This window comes from Polypterus senegalus, chromosome 2 (assembly GCF_016835505.1).
Source record: "Polypterus senegalus isolate Bchr_013 chromosome 2, ASM1683550v1, whole genome shotgun sequence".
Taxonomy (NCBI): domain Eukaryota; kingdom Metazoa; phylum Chordata; class Cladistia; order Polypteriformes; family Polypteridae; genus Polypterus; species Polypterus senegalus.
In genome coordinates, this window is record NC_053155.1 from 141,509,629 (window position 1) to 141,531,471 (window position 21,843).

The window sequence follows — 21,843 nt, forward strand, 5'->3', positions numbered from 1 at the left end:
TATTAGTCATATTGCGAGTGGTTAAGTATTGAGTCTATTGAGTCTTACCGAATTGCTCGAATAGGTTGGCCATGTGTGGCATCAAATAGGCCTCAGAATGTGAGACTTAATTAAGACAGCAGAAATCATTGAAAATGTGCCAGTTACAATTGGGTTTTGCACTTACACAATTGAGCTTGGCTAGGGGATGAAGCTCTCTTCAATAACTCCTAGTTCAAGCATTCATTTAATTTCCAACTCCACCACTGCCTTCTTTGTCCCCAGGAAGTGATAAGCTTATTCTTGAACCACAATACCTGGCTCTGTCACAATGTCATGCACAATCAGGGAATTCAGACCTGTTTTGGTACTAACAACATCCTTTATGGAAAGGCCGGTCAATTCAAACTGTTTTCTTTGAGAGGGTTTTAATTCAAAACTGAAATTAAGACACAGAACATTAATGAATCGTGATCTACCTATGCAGAGACTGGCAGGGCCTCCTGACACTCCCTCCATGGCTTTAACAAATTAACATGGTGTACTTGCTGTTTCAGATGTCAGTTAGGTTGACATACAAGGTAATCAAGCAATTTTCGTTAATTTTGTGTGGCCCCTACCAATGAGCCAAATATTTTGCATAGTTGGAACCAATTCCATAACCATTTCACGTAGCTGAAATTTCTTCAGGCTGGCCTTTCTGTTGCAGGGTCTGGATTGCACTCTGCAACTCTGCATGCTTGTCCATTAGGGATAGTATATTCAAATGCCTATCATGTTACTTGGTGTATTTGCTTATATAATCTAAAGAAAGAGTTACAGACTTTCAACTTTTCTTTAGAATATCCTCCAGGAATACATGTGGCTGTCTCCTATAAATTCAAAGGGAAGAAAACACATATAGGCCTGTGGCACCTCCAGGAAAGCAAACAAGACAAGGGGGTCCTAGTCTCTCCTGTCCTCACTTATGACTTTTTTAAGCATCTGTTTCAGCATTGGGTTGAACCACTCAAAAATCCCATCTGTTTATTGGTAATACACAAAAGTCTTAAGATATTTAATTCTAAGCAATTTGGCAACCTTTCTGAATTTATCTAATGTAAGGGGAGCCCTTTGGTCCATTAGGACTTCGTTAGGGATCCTGACATACTTAAAGACCCCACAAGTTTCCAATCAATTGCTTTTGCATTATCCTGTCTCATGAAAATGGCCTCTGGTTGCATAATCCACAAGAGCCAGGATGTACAGTTAGGTCCATAAATATTTGGACAGAGACGTTTTTCTAATTTTGGTTCTGTACATTACCACAATGAATTTTAAATGAAACAACTCAGATGCAGTTGAAGTGCAGACTTTCAGCTTTAATTCAGTGGGGTGAACAAAATGTGAGGCAACTAAAGCATTTTTTTTGACACAATCCCTTCATTTCAGGGGCTGAAAAGTAATTGGACAAATGACTCAAAGGCTATTTCATGGGCAGGTGTGGTGGGCAAGACCGTCGTTATGTCATTATCAATTAAGCAGATAAAAGGCCTGAACTTGATTTGAGGTGTGGTGCTTGCATGTGGAAGATTTTGCTGTGAACAGACAACATGCGGTCAAAGGAGCTCTCCATGCAGGTGAAAGAAGCCATCCTTAAGCTGCAAAAACAGAAAAAACTCATCCGAGAAATTGCTACAATATTACAAGTGGCAAAATCTACAGTTTGGTACATCCTGAGAAACAAAGCAAGCACTGGTGAACTCAGCAAAGCAAAAAGACCTGGACGTCCACAGAAGACAACAGTGGTGGATGATCGCAGAATCATTTCCATGGTGAAGAGAAACCCCTTCACAACAGCCAACCAAGTGAACAACACTCTCCAGGGTAGGCGATCGATATCCAAGTCTACCATAAAGAGAAGACTGCATGAAAGTAAATACAGAGGGTGCACTGCAAGGTGCAAGCCACTCATAAGTCCCAAGAATAGAAAGGCTAGATTGGACTTTGCTAAAGAACATCTAAATAAGCCAGCACAGTTCTGGAAAAACATTCTTTGGACAGATGAAACCAAGATCAACCTCTACCAGAATGATGGCAAGAAAAAAGTAAGGAGAAGGCGTGGAACAGCTCATTATCCAAAGCATACCACATCATCTGTAAAATATGGTGGGGGCAGTGTGATGGCTTGGGCGTGCATGGCTGCCAGTGGCACTGGGACACTAGATTTTATTAATGATGTGACACAGGACAGAAGCAGCCAAATGAATTCTGAGGTGTTCAGAGACATACTGTCTGCTCAAATCCAGCTAAATGCAGTCAAATTGATTGGGCGGCGTTTCATGATACAGATGGACAATGACCCAAAACATACATCCAAAGCAACCCAGGAGTTTATTAAAGCAAAGAAGTGGAACATTCATGAATGGCCAAGTCAGTCACCTGATCGTAACTCAATTGAGCATGCATTTCACTTGTTGAAGACTAAACTTCAGATAGAAAGACCCACAAACAAACAGCAACTAAAAGCCGCTGCAGTAAAGGCCTGGCAGAGCATTAAAAAGGAGGAAACCCAGCATCTGGTGATGTCCATGAGTTCAAGACTTCAGGCTGTCATTGCCAGCAAAGGGTTTTCAACCAAGTATTAGAAATTAACGTTTTATTTCCAGTCATTTAATTTGTCCAATTACTTTTGAGCCCCTGAAATAAAAGGATTGTGTTAAAAAAATACTTTGGCTGCCTCACATTTTTATGCAATCGTTCACCCAAATGAATTAAAGCTGAAAGTCTGCACTTCAGCTGCATCTGAGTTATTTAATTTAAAATTCATTGTGGTAATGCACAGAACAAAAATTAGAAAAAAGTTGTCTCTGTCCAAATATTTATGGACCTAACTGTACTTATTCCCTACAACAGACTGATTAAGTGGACACAAGATAGCCACTCCTATTCGATTAAAAGGAATATCCATTACTGGCATTGGTATGAGAGGACGATGTTCATGTCGTAAAAGTTGGCAGTGTTGACACTCATGGTAGTCACAGCGTATAGAAACACTATACTCCAGGCTAAGTACTTTAAATGTACCCCCAAACAGCAGGCTTGTACCAGCTTACAGACCTCTATCTGTAAGGGTTGAGGGATCAGGAGTTGGCAATATGTCTCCCCCTGATGTTCGGTTACCTGATAGAACAGATTGTTTTCAATCTCAAAATCAGGACCCGAGAAAATGGGATCATGGAGACAAATTGGCCATTTACTGCATCACAACATTGCACCCAAATTTCAGAAAATCATCGTTTCACTGTACACACTTAAATGGATCATCCTTCATAATGTCATTCTTGATCATGTCATCAACTCATACTCCCAATGCATGATGGAAGTGCTACTGAGGTAATTGGCGATACAAGGCTTTCAAAATTGCAGCACCCATTACCAAAACAAAATGTGCTGAAATTAACACTAAAGTAAAAATAAAAAATCAAAATCCTGAAACAGCGAGAAAACCCCAGAATAGATATAATGATTATTTTTTACACTTAAGGAATGTTCAAGAAGAATAAAAAAAGTAAATTACAACTACTGCTACAATCCAACTAAAATTAGTAAACTCAAATTTGTGATATCTGGATTGGCACCAAAACACAGAAACAGTGAAACAACAACTTGTTTAATTAGACTAGGAGTTCAATAAAAACAGACATTGGTTGTGAGAAAAACTTGCAGCCACAAGGGCCCCAAGGTCTGAACTTGAAAGCCATTGAAGTATGTGTATAAAGTATATGTACAGTGTGTACTTCCCTTTCTGAGTTTACGGTATATCTAGACTTCCTCATATGCTAAATATATATAGAATCCAGAAATCAGATTGGCGATCTTTAGAGAGAGGAAGGTCCAGATGTGGATGTTGTGTATATATACTTAGACCTTACTTAAAGCAGTTGTCTACACACAAGGAGAGAACCACTATCAGCAAGGGGCTTCTAGGAATGTGGAGGGCAGCTCTCTTCATAGAAATCATTTTACAGGTTGGACTGGTTAAATAAAAGTGCATTAAGGGCTTGGCAAAAGGAAACTTCTTCAACTCTTCTCCTTCTGCATAATAATGGTTTCATCTGGGAAAGGAATGCTAGGGCCCTGTTGTGGTCAGCGTATAAAAGCAGGAATAGGATTCAAGGATCTATTGTGCTTAGGAGAAATCCTAGAGAAATGTAGACTAACCTTGAGCCCCCTAGCAGTCTCAGAACATAAAATGGCTGTTTTGTACTAATACAATACAACACAATACAACTTTTTTTTTGTATAGCCCGAAATAACACAAGTAGTGCCACAATGGGCTTTAACAGGCCCTGCCACTTGACAGCCCCCCAGCCTTGACTCTCTAAGAAGACAAGGAAAAACTCCCAAAAAATCCCCAATAGGGAAAAAATGGAAGAAACCTTGGGAAAGGCAGTTCAAAGAGAGACCCCTTTCCAGGTAGGTTGGGTGTGTAGTGGGTGTCAAAAAGAAGAGGGTCAATACAATACAATACAATACACAGAACAGAACAAATCCTCAAAACAGTATTAAAATAAACATTTTAGAAGTACGGAGCAGAATTTAACAGTAGATGATATCACGTAATATGATTTGGATTTGTTAAGAGTCCTGGAGACCTCAGCCATCCCCCATTTGCCTCTCCCATTTGGCCATTCCACAGCTGAAATAGCGCTAATCTGATGAAAGGACCCCTCTTTCCAATGATTCCTGCGATCCCCATCAGGGATGACTTTACCTTAGGCAGGCAAAACAACTTGGCAGGTGGGCCGTGGCACCAAGTGCCACATTTGAGTACTGAGAAGAGAAACAGAATAGGTGAGGGTTAGTATCAAATTAGAAATATCATGTTACTTATGTTTTAGTGCTAATGACTGACAACAGAGATGCAGTCTTTACAGTTAATCAGCAGCTCTAGTCAGGATATGCTAAACTGAAGTAGTGAGTCTTCAGCCAAGATTTAAAAGCTGAGTCCGAAGGAGCATCTATAATGAACATCCAGTGAACACCGCATTGCAGTAGTCAATCCTACTAAAAATAAATGCATGAATTAATTTCTCAGAATCCTGTTTATTTAGAAAGCGCCTTAATTTCCCAACATTTTTAAGATGGAAGAAACATGATTTGGACGACTTTGTAACATATGCTTTAAATGACATGCTACAGTCAAAGATAACTCCTAGATTGTGGGCTTATTCAATAAAATTAATGGTGATTAAAACTGAGTTAAATGATGTCATTACCTCCAACAATTAACATTTGTGTTTTATCTGTGTTTAAAGACAAGTAGTTCTCATCCATCCACTCCTTTAATTTACTAACACAACTAATTAAAGACAACATCGGAGAAACTTCATTTGATCTAAATGAAAGAAATAACTGGGTGTCTGCAGGACACCATATCTCACTTCTGTGTATAATGATGGAGTACTGTCAGCACATTTCTGTACATATTGAAATCGATTTGATAAATAAGAACTAAACCAAACGAGCACAATGCCTGTAGAGCCCCACATCATTTTCTAGCCTGTGCAATAAAATAGAATGGTTAATGGTGTCAAATGCTGCGCTTAAGTCTAACAACATAATTACAGTGGAGTTTCCTTCATCAGAGGATATCAGAATGTTGTTTACAACCCACTTAGTGCCATTTCTGTACAATGACCAGTGCGGAAACCAGACAAGAATTTCTCAAATAAATTGTAATGCTTAAGGTGTGACTGAAGCTGACTGGTGACTACTTTTTCTAGTATTTTAGAGAGAAATGGTAAATTTGAAATAGGCCTATAATTATTAAGTATGTGTGGGTCTAGGTCTGACTTTTTAAATAATGGTTTAATGACTGACACTTTTTGTGAATCAGGTACTGTGTCATGCAATAATGAACTATTGATAATGGTTAGAATAGGCGCTGCAAGAACATCCATTGCACTTTTTACTAGTTCTGTTGGCATTGGATCTAGGGAACAAGTAGTGGGTTTCATTTTAGAAATTAAAGTTAAGACTTCCTGCTCAGTTACAGGATTAAAATTACTAAAGTGCTGAATGCAATGTGAGACAGGGTCTGCTAAGCTAGTATTTGGTTTGTACTGTGATGCTGAGATCTGGGATCTTATATTTTTAATTTTCTCATTGAAGAAGTTCATAAAGTCTGTACTGCTAATATCTGTTGGTATTTTGCACTGTAGATCTGAACTTCCATTTGCTAATTCAGCCACTGTTCTAAACAGTACCCGAGGATTTTTATTATTGCTAACTATTTTTGTAGAATAGTATTCTGAGCGAGCTTTAAAGAGGGCTTTTTTAATATTTTTTAACACTCTGTACATGCAATTTGAAAGACATGTAGCTTTCTTGTTCTCCATCTGCGCTAGAGTTTTCAACACTCTAATTTAAGAGCTCTAGTGTTTTCATTAAACCAGGGAGAGTTTCTTTGTGCTTTGATCATTTTTGTTTTAAGGGGAGCCACTCTGTGCAGAGCATCTCTCAAGGTCACATTATAATGTGATGTTAGCTGATCTAAATTGTTTTCCACATTTACATTTTATGTTAACTGATCTAAATGGTTTTCCACAATTACACTTGACTTACTCAAAGTATCTATACATTTTGAAGCAGAATTACAATCTAGATATTGCACTGTCTTTGTTTTAACCTGTGAGTGCGTTGGCAAGGGCAGGACTAAATCAAATGTAATTATGTAGTGATTAGAAATAACTTCATTTAAGGAATAATATTTAAATTTTGAATTTCAACTTTATAAAGTTATAATTAAATCTAATGTGTGGTTATGATTATGAGTTGGTCCTTTGACATTCTGACAAAACCCTATAGAATTTAACAAGTAAGTAAAACATTTGCTAAAAGTGTCAGTTTTAATGTTATCAAGGCTTGTAGTCAAGAGGTGAAAGCAACAAAGAGGTCAGTTCCAGTTAGGCAGTATGGCCAGATGTTAAAGTTGTCTTTGGTTATGTTAACTGGCAACCCATAACTGGTTCTAGTGAACAGACCAAGAATAACCACTAATAGAGATCACTTTGCTAAGGAAATAATTGCATTATAGTAAAATAAGAGAACAGGGAGAATATCAAAAAAGGAGCAATGTGTTGTAATACAAACACAGCACAAAAAAGACTAAGCACACTGGGCTCACCATACAAAATAAACCTCCATGTCCGTCTCACACTCCATTCACACACATCCTCTCCACTTTTTTCTCTGACACTGGCATCTTCTTTTTGCTTCTCAGCTCTGCCAAGGTGGACCCTTGAAGTTACTCCACTCTGAACACCAGAACCAGGTGTTCTTATGGTCCCATCTCTGCATTCACAAGAAGCACTTCTGGGTCAGCTGGAAATTCGTAAGAAACCTGGGCCACCTTGCTGCAGGTTCTTCCAGTGGCCTTATTTTGCATACTGAATCTAAAACAGTTAGGTAACACTGTGAAAGTATGAATCTTGGCAGCAGTACTAACCTATTTGTCTGGAGGACCAGCAATTGCTTTATCCAAATCCTCAAAACTTCCTTTATTATGGAATCTTTGCCAAGTAGGGTCCCGACCACTTACAGGTTTTTAATATCCTGTCTTGACAGTGCTTGGGACCACAACCTGGACAATATGTCCATCTCAGTGCAGTGTACCCATCACCTTACTGCCTTCTATTCCAAAAAAATCCAAAGAGCTGCAGACTTCTCTTAGCTCAACAAGGGACAGTGTTTACAACTCCACCATCAGAAAGACACTGGCTTAAAATGAGCTTTGCCTGAGAGCAGCAAAGTTCAAATTTTGGCTAACCATGAAGAACATATATCTAGGTGCAAAGACACACCGAAGTGAACTTTCTGGGTGACATGGATCTCATTATATCCAGCATAAGCAAGCATACCAGAAACATCATGCCAGCAGTCAAACCTGGTGGTGCTAGTCTGACGGTTTGGAGATGCCTTACTGTTTCACAGCCTGAATGACTTGCATTAATTGAAGGAACCATACATTTTCTACTGCTTTATAAAATTGTTATGGAGAACGTTTGGTCATTTTTCTGTGAGCTGAAGCATAGCTGGGTGATGCAGTAAGACAATAATCAAAACACAAAAGCAAGTGCACATTAGATTAGATCAGAAGAAGCAACATTACAGTCTTGGACTGAACTTGTCAAAGACCACACCTAAACCCAAAAGAAGTCACAAGACCAAACCAGATTTAATGAAGGCTGACACTCAGCCTCAATCCTTCAGCACTTGTTTAATGTAATATACTCACACACCAATTTTGACTCACCAGAACTCTTACTGCCTTTGGATGCAGAGAAAGACTTTGATAGAGTTGAAAAGAACTATCTATTTACTACAATGCAATGATTTCGGTTTGGCCAACAATATCTGCATGGATTAAACTACTTTATACTAGTCCAGAAGCCTCAGTCCCTATTAATAACACAAACTCAGATTACTTCAAGTCAGAACAAGGTACTCGACAGGTGTGCCCACTGTCATCAATGCTTTTTGCGTTAGTCATCGAATAATTGGCTATTCATCTCTGGAAGAAACAAGAGATAAAGGTTAATTATCAGAAAAGGACTTAAATAGAAAATATCACTATATACAAATTATATATATATATATATATATATATATATATATATATATATATATATATATATATATATATATATATATATTGTGTCAGACAACCGGGGACCTTGCACCACTGGGACACCTGGAGAAGGGAAGGACCGGGAGAGGGGCAAAATCTTCCTTGGGGCACAAGAGGGCAGCCCCCCAGATTGCATCAGGGCCACGAACACGGAGGTTGGAAGCTCAACCCCGTGGGGGGGCTGTGGTCACCACCAGGGGGTGCCTGGATGGTTCCAGAGCCATGGACTGCAGCACTTCCGCCACACCAGGAAGTGTTGCCAGAACAGGAACAGTGTGACAATAATAGGGGGCATAGCAACCACTCAACCCGACACAGGCAGACACGCACAGTGCACCAACCACCACAATAAACTCAGTCCTTTCCCTTCTTCTCTATCTATTGCTGGCTCTACTCCACTCATCACAAGCTCTGTCCTCTTCCACCCGACTCCGGCTCCCTGTTTGGATTGAGGCAGCCCCTTTTATAATGCACCCGGAAGTGCTCCAGGTACTCCCTGATGACCATCCTGCAGCACTTCCTGGTGTGGCAGAAGTGCTGCATGGGAACCCAAAAGCATTCTGGGTGTACCTGGTTCCTATTCCAGTAGCACTTCCTGGTGTGGCAGAAATGCTGCAGTCCATGGCTCTGGAACCATCCAGGCGCCCCCTGGCGGTGGCCACAGCTCCCCAAGGGTTGAGCTTCCAAGCTCTGTGTCCGTGGCCCTGATGCAATCCAGGAGGGCTGCCCTCTTGTGCCCCGGGGAAGATATTGCCCCTCTCCTGGTCCTTCCCTTCTCCAGGTGTCCTGCAGGGGCATATATATAAAACAGACAAACAATTATCTTTACCATGTTGTGAAAATTTCAAATTATCACTGGATTCAAAATTTATTTGCATAAAAGTGTGCTTTTTTTCCAGTGAATTCTCTAGCACATAATACTAGACTGGATAGCTATTTGTTCATAATATAAAAATAGTTTCAATTTCTGGCAACAATCATCACAAGTAAATATAAAGATTTTTTCAATGCAGTTTCTGAAGAGCTATTGAGAAAATCAAACAAGATGTTAACAGATGCTCCTCTATCTGCTCTATCAATTCCAGAGTAACCCTATATACATAAACAATTCATTATTTAAGAAATTAGACTCAGTTACTGCATCATTCATCTGGAATTCAAAACGGCCACACAATCACAATGTGACTCAACAAAGATCTAAAACAGAAGGTGGCAAGGCACTACCTAACTTTCAGTTTTACTGCACACACACAATATCTTGGAAATTGGCAGAAACGTATTCATTCACACCAGCCTAACTTGCAATGAAAAACAAATCCTGCCCTTGCATGCCCTGCTGTATGCTTCAATCAATAGTCCATCCGTCCATCCATCCATCCATTATCCAACCTGCTATATCCTAACCACAGGGTCACGGGGGTCCTCTGGAGCCAATCCCAGCCAACACAGGGCGCAAGGCAGGAAACAAACCCCAGGCAGGGCGCCAGCCAACCGCAGGGCACACACACGCACACACAACAAGCACACACTAGGGACAATTTAGAATCGCCAATGTACCTAACCTGCATGTCTTTGGACTGTGGGAGGAAACCGGAGTACCCGGAGGAAACCCCATGCAGACACATCACTATTGTCAATTTACCAGCAATCCAGTTGTCTGCCAATTACTTGAAACTTTGAAGCAATGCAGTACACATTTAAAGATAGAAACCCTCTTATTTGCTGCTCCTATTCATGATAATCATCATTTTTCACCTTCTCAAACCTACTCACTATTTAACCCAAAGAAAACACTAAGAATTTAGACGCTTTAGAGGCTTATATATATATACAATGTATTTTCATCTCATGAACAACTATGCTCCAAATTCAATTTTGCAGCTGCATTCTGTTTTTCATATATACAGATTATACATTTTGCTAAAAGTAACCTACCCAACTTTCCATATATCACACCCATATCTATCTCAGTGACAATACTGGTTAGTCTTGATGAAGATTCAGACAGCTTTTCAACATTATATAAAAATATTTCAAAGAATCTATCCTGCAATCATCCTAGGGAATGGAAGGAGAAGGACCGTTCAATTAGCATCTCAGAAAATTAATGGAACGCATCCACAGAATGGACTCTAGTTTTATATGCACCAAAATACTTCCTTTGATGACATGTACCTTGTTTTAAATTGTATAAAACATAACCAGGGCAAGATCCAACCTGCAAGCGTTGCCATCTACCTCCACATTCACTAGGCCATGCATGTTGGGAATGTACTAAAGTAACACATTTTTGGACACAAATCTAGACATACTTCTAAGATAGCCTTGGTGTTTCTATTACTCTTAATCCATTAACACTTATAACTGGTGTACTCCAGGATGGAATTAAAATGCATAGACATAAATCGATTGTAATGTCCTATATATTACACTACTATAGCACACACACTTATTTTGCTTAAGTGGAAGAATTCCAAACGACTATATAGCTCACTGGGTAAGCAAAATTCTGTATTATCTTAAATTAGAAAAAAACAATTTCTCTCTCAAGAAGAGAGACCAAGATGTTTTTATTAATGTTTAATAATGTTTTATTGATGTTATTATTAATTTAATTATTTTAGATTAGGCCTGTGATTAACTCTCTTCCATCTATCCATTATCCAACCTGCTATATCCTAACTACAGGGTCACAGGGGTCTGCTGGAGCCAATCCCAGCCAACACAGGGCGCAAGGCAGGAAACAAACCCTGGGCACACACACCCACACACCGTTATGCTATTAATTATTTCATGACATTTAGAGTTAGATTTTTTTTTTATTTGCTTGTGTCCTTCTACATTTACTCTTTCTGTTAGGTGGGGGTTACTTCTTGCATTGTTTTTTCCCTTTGTATTTCTATTTTTCATTTGTTTTCTCTGTATTGATTTTGAAGTACTTTGTTATTATTATTATTTTTTTAACTGTGTGGTATGTCATTGTAATGTTCAGCTATTCAAAAATAAAAGAAGGTTTATGCATAAAGTTGAGGGGCTGTGGCAGCAACTGAAATGAGCAGTTCATGTTTGAAAAACCTAGTCATATTTCTTAATTACAGCAATTCTGCAAGAGTGGGCTAAAATTCCTTCTGAGCAACGGGAAGCCTGCTATGGAATTATAAGTAATGTCTGGTTGCAGTCATTGAAGGTAAACATTGGGACTGTTTATTAAGTATAAGGGGACACTTACTTCTTCAGTGTCAATATCAGAAAGCTTTGTTTATGCAATATATTACTTAAGTATTTATAAAAACGTTTTATTTGTTCAACAAAGTGATCTTCAGATTTTGGATCAAGACCTGAAAAATGTCCACTATTAAAAATATGAAATGAAGAAAATTTAGGAAGGGGCATATTCTTCCTCAAGAAACCAAAATACAGTTTGTGATAAAGGTGTTGCAATAAAACAAGTATCGGGGTCACCAAATTCTACATTTTCATATTTAGCATATTTGAAAATGCTTCAAGAGTTGTTGATCTAAATGCATCTTTTACTGGGATGTTAAATGTCTTACGTTTTACATTTTTAAATCGTTATTTGCTGAAGAGCACACAGGTGTTAATGGCACATTCTTTTTTCGGGCATGTCATTTGCACCTCTGTTGGATCTCTGTTTATTGTCAAGCTTACAAGACAACGTTTAGAAACAAGTAAGGGTGCTGATTGTTCACAAGAAAGAAAATTGTAATGAATAGGGAAATGAAGAAGCAGCTGTGGAGTGACAAATGTACCTTTTTTAATTCGTCGTTTGATGTGCTTACAGTACTTTTGAACTTAATCGAGACGAATAAACAAATGTGATGAAAAACAGGAATCTGCTGCAAACTAAACAAACCGGCATTACTTGTGTGTCGATGTTATTTTTATCCGGCGCCCCAGTTTAGATCACATCGTTTTTCCGGGTTTTTCTGTATTTCGCTGCTTGACAAAAGTATTGCTGGAGCATAAAGAATCCCACGATGCCTGCCGATTGGTTACATAATCCGCCCTAGCTGCTTTCATTGGTAGAAGTTGCCCCGGGTGTTTTATTCTTTTTGGAAAAAAGGAGGACGGGGCTAAAAAGCCGTGCTGTTGCTATTTTATCCGTTTATTGAAAGAGTTTAATCTGTTTTTTCGGGATCTGGCAGAGCAAAGGCCTTCTGCTGCAGCACCACAGGTGCAAGAAAGACATCCACAGAAGATGAGGCTTCGGTCAGTCGCCAGCCAGTTTAGAACATGATCGCTGCCGAGGCAGTCAAACTATGTCTGTCAAGTTTACCTGTGAATTTAATTTGAATATCCGCATTGGGCAGTCCAAAATTCACATGCAGTCAAAACATTGAATATTTGTTTTTCGAATTGATCAACTTTAATGACTCAAATCAATGTAAACATTCCATCGTACCATCCTGTAAACAAGAAAAAGTAGACGGCGTGATAAAAATGACCGAGTAACTAGTTGGCGTGAGGCAATGTGTAATAACGTAAGCATCGTGACTTGGCGCAGCCAATAAAAATAGCTAGTCATGTGCAAATTTATGGTTCCTATCTCGGTAGCGCAATAGACACAAGGAAGGAACTTTACACGATTTGACAGTCCATCACAGGATATCAGTTACTCTTAGCACCAGTTTAGTGGCACCACTGAATTGAAGGCGTTTCAATCTCAGGATGAAAGTCGTATATACCTCTGGCGATTGTGCAGTCTGCATACGGTAACGGAGACCCTGGAATAGTCAACATGGGCTGCGTTACTTTCGGGTGACGGGGCACTAACATACATTCTTTGAGAATATATATATATATATATATATATATATATATATATATATATATATATATATATATATATATTTTTAATACATGCATTTTATATAACGAAATTATGTAAAATGTGACTTCCAATCTGAACAGTAATACGAGGTGATTTTGTTGCAGACTCAGTTCATAATTTTTTTTTTTTCATTTTTACTATTTAATTTAATATTGTTTCTTTGTATCAGTATACTGCTGCTGGATTATGTGAATTTCCCCTTGGGATTAATAAAGTATCTATCTATCTATCTATCTATCATAATCTCGCCGAATTCAGCTTTTCAATTGGAGACATATGTTTCTTAACATCTACCACAGTATGCGTGTGGTTTTAACCCCACTGTCTTACTCGTCACCCTATAGGATTTTAAAAACAGAGATGCCAAAATGGTTCTTCAGAGCAATGCCATGCACACTAGGGTTCCGATAAAAAAGAGCGGTATTACCTCTGCTACAGGTTCCATAAACAACTATTGTATAAACTGATGATAACAGTGGGTTGATGATTTTAAAAGGACTCTTGTTGCATACAAGTCAGGCTTTCCTGAACAGCAGCCTGTTGGATAGCCTACTATATACGAAAGATTTCTGTTTTGACCAAATACTGTATTTAGACAAAGCCCAAAGAACACATTTCGTATGCAAAGATGGCCTTCCCACAGTTAAATAGTTATTTGTCAAGCAGTGGCTCAATGGGGAGCTGGGAACCCCCGTTAAATGCCGTTTTAGAGACATTAGATAGTGTAGGTGCAGATTTACTTTATCTGCAGGCTTTATTTGCGCACGTTTGCGTGCACTGTTAGGCAAAGCTACCGGATAATAATTTTTACATTTTGAGGGCTACGTTTATCGATTTATTCTATTAATGTTTTTATGAATTGCTTGATCATCCTTTGCACCGAATCGTACTTCCAGTGCTGTCGTATGCTCTCCTATATGCTTTGGCTTACGGTCTGTCGCTGAAGGACTCTACTTCCTCAACAAGCCACAGTGCTAACCTGCGGTGTTGCCTTTTGTAGGTTTGTAGTACTGTTTCTCTGACACGCACTGTCAGACATACGTGTTTGGATTTAGAAACAGTGTGGTTGTATTTGTATTGTATTTAAATACCGCTCTGTATTTACTCATGAACAAGTTCGCCACGATTCTCAGAAAAGCATTTAGTCAATTGCAAGTTCAGTGCAGAGCCAGTCATGGGAGCATGCAGAACAGCACAGAACGGGCCGACACTCTTCACATTCATGCTTATTGTCCTCTGTTAAGAATACAATGAAATCCTTACTTTCTCCGACAAAGATGTGATACAGCGGTGCTAACTACTGCACCACCGTCCTCTCCGGAACTAAGCAATGATTTATTAATATGATCATTTACTTTCTGATGTTAAAAAGTCCACTGCTTTGTTTCGACGCCACTGTGTGTTTAATTAATGAAAAGCTCTTACTACGAGCATCAGTTGGCACGAGCTGTGAGCTCAGCCTTCAGACTCCACCGCACGAGAGGCAAAACCAATTAAGTGCGCAAGTCTCCCGGTTACGTAAGAGTCAGGAGGGAAGGCCTCCAGATCGCTCCCACCACCCAAAATGCTCTTATTCTGAAAGTAACTGGGCGTGCCTCTGCGCACAGGCGGACTGGTGAGACGGCGAGCGAGTGCTCCTCCAAAGAAAGTTTGCAGAGAGTGGCGTGCGGTGAGGGCAGAGTTATCAAACCAACCAGGCGAACGAAGCTTCCTTCACACGCCAACGGAAGAAATGAAGAGAAGGCTGCAGAAGCGCTATCTTGTCTTAATCATCTGCTACTCCGTAGTATTAATTTTCATTCCCTACATGCTGGACTACAGCAGCAAGACGCGACAGTTGAAGTCTGCCCTGCATCGCCAGAGATGCCCCGATCTTGTGGGCTCCTTTGGTCTGTGGAATATGTTGGAGGGCAAAGGAGTCAACGAAAGCGAGTTTCCCGAGAGCTCCGGCAACCGCAGCAGCAGCAGCGGAAAGACGCACATCTACCTGCATGCTACCTGGAGGACGGGGTCCTCGTTTCTCGGGGAGCTTTTCAACCAGCACCCTGACGTGTTCTATTTGTACGAACCCATGTGGCACATGTGGCAGGCACTGTATCCAGGGGATGCGGAGAGCCTGCAAGGAGCGCTGCGCGACATGATGAGCTCGCTGTTCCGCTGCGACTTCTCCGTTTTACGTCTCTACTCCTCAAACAAGAACCTTACCGCCTCCGGATTATTCGGCTGGAAGAATAACAAGGTAATCTGCTCGGAGCCCCTGTGCAGTGCGTACCAGCGGGGCGCCATCGGTCTCATTGACGGGACGCTCTGCGAGAGGTGCAAAGGGACTGAGTTACAGCGGCTGGAGCAAGAGTGCAAAAAGTACCCGGTGGTGGTGATCAAGGACGTTCGTGTCTTGGACCTGGGGGTGCTGACGCCCCTCATGAGAGACCCTGAATTGAACTTGCAGGTCATCCAGATATTCCGTGACCCTCGGGCAGTGCACAACTCCCGACTAAAGTCCAAGCAAGCCCTCGTCCGCGAGAGCATCCAGGTGCTTAGGAGCAGGAAACGCGCAGACAAGCGCTTGTTGGTGCCCAGTCGTTCGCAGCGGGCCGAAAGTTACGTCTCTAGTGCCATGGAGGTGATCTGCGACAGCTGGCTTGGCGACATCCTGCTGGTCCGGAGCGCGCCCGACTGGGTGCGGAAGAATTACTTGAGCTTACGTTACGAAGATATGGTTCTCTATCCCGTACGGGAGTTGCACCGTCTGTATCACTTCTCTGGCCTCCGGAACGTGCCGGCCATGGAGGACTTTGTTCTGAACATGACGCGGGGTGAAGGCTACTCGTCGGAAAAGCCCTTCATGATTTCTTCCCGGGACGCCAGAGAGGCCATTTACGCGTGGAGGGAGAGGCTGAGCACTGAGCAGGTCAACCAGGTCGAGGCTTACTGCCACGAAGTGATGCGCCTTCTAGCCTACCAACAGATGAATGGTGACAAGACGTAACCCTTGGTGACCCGTGCGCAGGTATGTAGATGCTTTAAGTGACCCACATCATACACGGGAGAAAGTACCAGAAGTAACCGAGCTAAAGTTTATGCTGCCCTGCTTAGAGCTGTGCTTGGTCGTTGGGAATGACCATGTGAAAGTGGAGTCAGGGCTGGTGGCAACTGTCCTGGACATTATTCTCACCCGCAATGGCACGTAGTCTGTCTTCCCTTCGTGTTTATAGGCTACGTGAGCAATAGAGCATAATGCAGTACAGATGAAGCTGTTCTGTTCCCCATCTCATTCATTCTCTTACACAGTAACCATTTCCCATTCATTCATTTAGCTTGTTCTTCAAAGCAGTCTTGGTCCATTTCTTCAACGTCAAGACTTGGTATTTATAAATTCCATTAAGCACAGGAGTAAAGGGATTAATTCTCCTTAGAACACTGAACTGGAAGAAATAGTTTATACTATTAGTATTACACATTTCTATTGTATTCCTGAAATGGAAATGATAGCTCTGCCATCTAGCCATGTGTTCTGTTTTGTGTATTTTATTTACCCCAAATTTTGACAACCATTGCACACCCAACCTACTTGGGTCTCTCTCTGAATTGTCTTTTCCCAGGATTTGTTTCAGTTTTTTTCCCTACTAGGATTTTTTTGGGGGATGGGATCCTTACCACCTTAGGGAGTCAAGGATGGGGGTGGGGGCTTTCAAAATATAGGGGCTGTTAAAGCCCATTGTTGAACTCCTTGTGTGAATTGAACTATACAAAAAATAAACTGTTGTTGTTGACCATTAGATTAGTGCCATGTTTGATTTAAAGTCCGAGTAGAACGTGGTGTTGCTTTCTTATTATGCATGTTAGATTAAAAAAAACAACAACTTTGATTTCAGGATTTTCGGATCCCAGGAAAGGGCTTTGTGATTCTGAGCATAACTGTTCTATACCAGAATATAATGCATCCACTTGGTAAGAATTTCATTGTGTATGTGTAAAGGTAGGTGAGTGCTGATGTAGACATCCAGCCTTTTCTCAAGCATCTATGGTCAATTATTGGTGAGCCATTTAACAATAGCAGAGACGTTGTGTCCACAGTAGACCATCTATAATGCTGACTTCCAAAAAGTTTAAAGCTCTCTCCAGTGTGGTCAGCCATCATCTTCCTGAAGGCTGACCAGTGCTTTAATTTTACAGACATTAAGGGTTTGTATGCTGGTCAGGTCATTTGACTTTGCAGTATTAACATGTACTGTCTGTTCTCTTTTGGGTATCTTTCTGTATTTATTCCAGATTGCTTATAAATCCGTGTAATAGTGAGCTTGTCTTGCAGTAGCATGGCATCCTTTGCTCTTGCCCACTATTAGGAGAGTTTCCTTGTGATCTGAAAAATTGGATTAAGAAGGTTAAACTAGTAAATGGGTGTGTTTGAGGCAGTAAGCTGCTTATTGCTGGTATTCTGTTTAATGCCTGGTCTATAAAATCACCACGGCAGAAGGAAAGCTAAGGAATTTAAGGTTGATATAATGTTTGTGGGGAAACCAGACATCTTAGAATTGTGAAAGAGGGACCTAAACTAAATAGTCACAGCAGCAAAGCTATTTTTGGAGACCATGCTAAAACCAAGAGAGTCAAAGGTGAAACCAGTTTGAACAGATGGCTACCGATGAAATTGATAGTCTTGATTCTTTATAGTAAATGAACAATTACAGGAATTGATACTTTTATGTATTTAAAAAAAAAAAAAAATGTCTAGGACCGAGTGATTAAAAAAAAATGCTGTCATGACGAAAGGAGTCTGCCAAGTGAGAAAATGCGGAGGCAACCTGGCTAGGATATACACAGAATTATGAACCCTTTGCTAAAAATTTGGGCACAAGCCTGTAGTTGTTATCCCCAAATCCCCAGGATCCACCCTCGATCACATTTTAAAACACATTGTCCAAGCAGGTTAAAGTCTGTAATAGTGCTTTTCAGATCTGTAATGTATAACAAATATAATATTATTTGTTTTTTAGATTTTTCAGGTAGGAAGGTAGACCTTTTGAGATAAGGTAGTTCTGCTTCCTAATTATAGCACTAGAGAGTGGCAGTGTATGTCCTGTTGATTAGCATATACAAGTAAAGATTATATTAACACACAAACAGTAATAACCACATAAACATTTTTGAAGTCATTGAAAATTTATTTAAGAATATTCCATTTCCAGGGAACTTTTTATTGTACTGTTTTTAAGGGTTCTTTCAGTACACAGATCAGAATCATTCCTGTGGTATAATTTCAGACGACTGCGTCATGAACAGGAATTAGAAAACTAAAATATCCGTAGTGATGTGTGTGTATGTGATTTCCCCCAGGATCAGATTTCATTTGTGTTCAAAGTGTAAAACCTTTTCTAGAATGGTCATAGATTTACATTTACTCACTTAGCACATGCATTTATCCAAAGGGAATCACAAAAGAGGGCTACATACTCAAGTAAATAGTCTTATTTTTGAATGTTTTACTGCAGTGATCATTGAAGATCAGTGAAAATACTTTGGAATAAACTTAAGAAGTTTTGGGGGTACAAAAGCACTTTATCTAGTACTTTGATTTCTATACTATTGTGCAGGTACAGTATTAGAATGGGGAAGAATTTGTAGCTGTTTAGTAGTTCTGAACTCTGATTTAGTACTCAGTAGAACAGAGTACTAATAGTGTTGTTGTACAATGTCTAAAAAGAGGAAAAAAGCAGAAGAGCAGACAGGCCTCTGCCAACAGGGTAAAGATTAGACTATATGCTGCCATTTGAATATGTTCTTTACTTGCTCTAACTAATTGTTTCTAGTGCTTTAAATGACGTAGTGTGAAATTAACCAGACCACAGCTTCAGAAACTGTATTAAGGTTGGGCAGTTTTTTTGGCATGAATTGTAGTTAAGAGCATACTGCTTCTGGGATGTAGCAACCAGATTGTTGCTTTTTACAGGACTGTGCACTTTGGGCTACATCCTGTAAGTTGCTGCCATTACAAAACAGGCAAGCAAATAGTCTCCCTTGTGCTGCAGGCCTCTAAAATTATACAATAAGGAAGGCTTTTTGCATGCCCAGGCAGTGCTTCTGGTTAATTCCAGGACACAAGATGTTAAGGTTTCACCTTTTCCTGGGGTGCGGTTAGGATTTTAAGTTCATATGTATTAGGCAATTGGGGAAAAATGGTTTACTGTAGGTTTACTATTTAAACGATCTGCACACTACATTACTGTATCTTCCCTATCCCTAACCTAAAAAGTGGCTTTTTTAACTTAAATGAGAGAGAGAGCTAGTTATGTATTACACAACACCGTATCACAATGAATTTAATTTGTCTCTTTTTGGCATCAATTTAATGTGAAAGTGAGAACCGTTGTTTGAAAAGTGATTTTAAATGATTGCAAATATTAAACACACAATTGATTGTGTAATTATTCACCCTGTTTAAGTCAGCCTTTAGTAAACACACCTTTGGCAACAATGACAGCTTTGAATCTGTGTGAACTGTTTTTTATAAACTTTGCACACATAGACACATTTAACTCCTGTTGTGGTACTTCCTGTGTGATTTTGGGCTATACAAAAATAAACTGTATTGTATTGTATAGACACAGACATTTTTCCCCAAATCTTCTTTGAAAAACTGTTCAAGCACAGTCCGGTTGCATGGAGATAGTTAGTGAACAACTTTTTCGAAATGCAGCAACAAATTCTCAAATGAATTGATATCTGTGCCCAAATTTATGAAACGCCTTAGAGTAGAAAAGCAGTCCTAACTGGCTCAGAAATCTCAGAGTGTTGTACACATGGTCCTACTCTTAGAAATAGGAGTAATAGTATTTTATCAGTTTTTCTAATATAGGGAACCACTCTTAACTTTACCTGGATTTAGGAGAACTCGTGAGCTGTTGTAACTTACTAGGAGGTGCCAGAAGATGGCATTCAGACAGTGGTTAGATTATATTAGATAAATAGGCATGCACATATCGGGAAAGGATGAATGTTTTGAAACACCGGACAACAATGAACTCCTTAAAAGATATCGGTTTGACAGAGATGGAATAATATGTCAAATGATCACTCAATCTACATGAAGAAACCGTGAGCTGTCTGCCGTAATAAAAGTGTTGGTAAAGTTTGATTTTTTTTGGCCACGATAAACATGCAACTTTACAATAGTGAAAATTTGGGTAAGTGACAACCAACTTGTAGCTGATGTGACTGATGGCACACACATCAAGGTCATTGCACCAAGTATGGATGAGCACGCATATGTGAATCACAAGCAGTTTTACTGTATGAATACATAGGCGCTAACTGAGTTGAAGTAGCTGGCAAATTGCCCTAAAGATTGTAGGACTATATGGGTGATTTGACAGCAAAATGTCACACAGCTATGGTGAGCTTTGCATTCCACAAACTTCTGGAGCATTCAAGTTACTCTTTTTACAAACCCAAGAAGATTCAGGTAGTCATGCAGAGCCTCACAGACTAGTTTTATGGGGTTGGGGTGGAAGAGAAGACAATACGGAACACTGGAGGAGAGAATGTGACTTCAGAAACGATTCTGGAATAGCAGTGGTTAGTTTTGGTAATTGTTACTTTATAAGATGTTTCCTGTGGCCCACCCAGCCGGACAGTGATTCTTCTGGGTGTACAGCCATAGATCATTAATTAAGTAAACAAGGCTGTTATCTGGCTTAATCTCATTGGATGTGTCTTGGTCTTTCCATCTCGGTGCTTGTTACTGTATTATTGATGTTCTTGTGAAGTAGTCTGGTTCAATGCATGACTCTAGAGTAGTTCATGAGAGTGGAATAAACATTTTCTTTGAATGTAATCATGTTTCTTTGAATATTATTATTATCTTTGTAGAGAAGCCTTAGTGTTAGTATCAGAAAACTACAAAGCATCATCATTTCCTAGGAAACTACAATACACCTTCATGAGTGTCATTTTGCAGCTTGGTGTGCTATAAAATCATGATGTCGTTCATTCTCAAATGTGAAATCCTACACCTCACTGGGAGTAGGTGTAAGATGCTTCTTAAAGACTTCTCATTTCTGACTCTGCGATAGGACAAATTCTTATCCTAGCCAGGTTTTTAGTGCAATTCCTAGGAGTAATTCTAAGATATTTTATAAATATGGACCCTGGACTCTGAATAGGCCACTCCAGGACATGAACATTTTATTAATTTTTTTTTTTAAGCCATTCCTGTGTAGCTTTGGCTTTTATGCTTGGGGGTTATGTTTTGCTGGAAAACAAATGTTCTCTAGATCTACAAGTTACTTGCAGCCTGAATCAGGTTTTCCTCCAGGATTTCCCAATATTTTGCTGCATT

At 39.8% G+C, this 21,843-nt stretch overlaps 1 protein-coding gene across 2 annotated transcripts in view; it reads left to right on the plus strand.

The window, feature by feature from the left end:
• Positions 1 to 15,035: 15,035 nt before the first annotated feature.
• The window catches only part of chst7 (carbohydrate (N-acetylglucosamine 6-O) sulfotransferase 7), a 43,141-nt gene continuing 36,333 nt past the window's right edge, over positions 15,036 to 21,843 (plus strand). The window contains exon 1 of one of the 2 annotated variants that reach the window (XM_039744721.1): positions 15,036 to 16,515. In XM_039744721.1, the coding sequence (XP_039600655.1) occupies positions 15,238 to 16,494 (1,257 nt within the window). In that variant the 5' untranslated portion in view covers positions 15,036 to 15,237 and the 3' untranslated portion in view covers positions 16,495 to 16,515. The remainder of the gene's footprint in view (positions 16,516 to 21,843) is intronic. The other variant, XM_039744720.1, reaches the window with a different exon arrangement.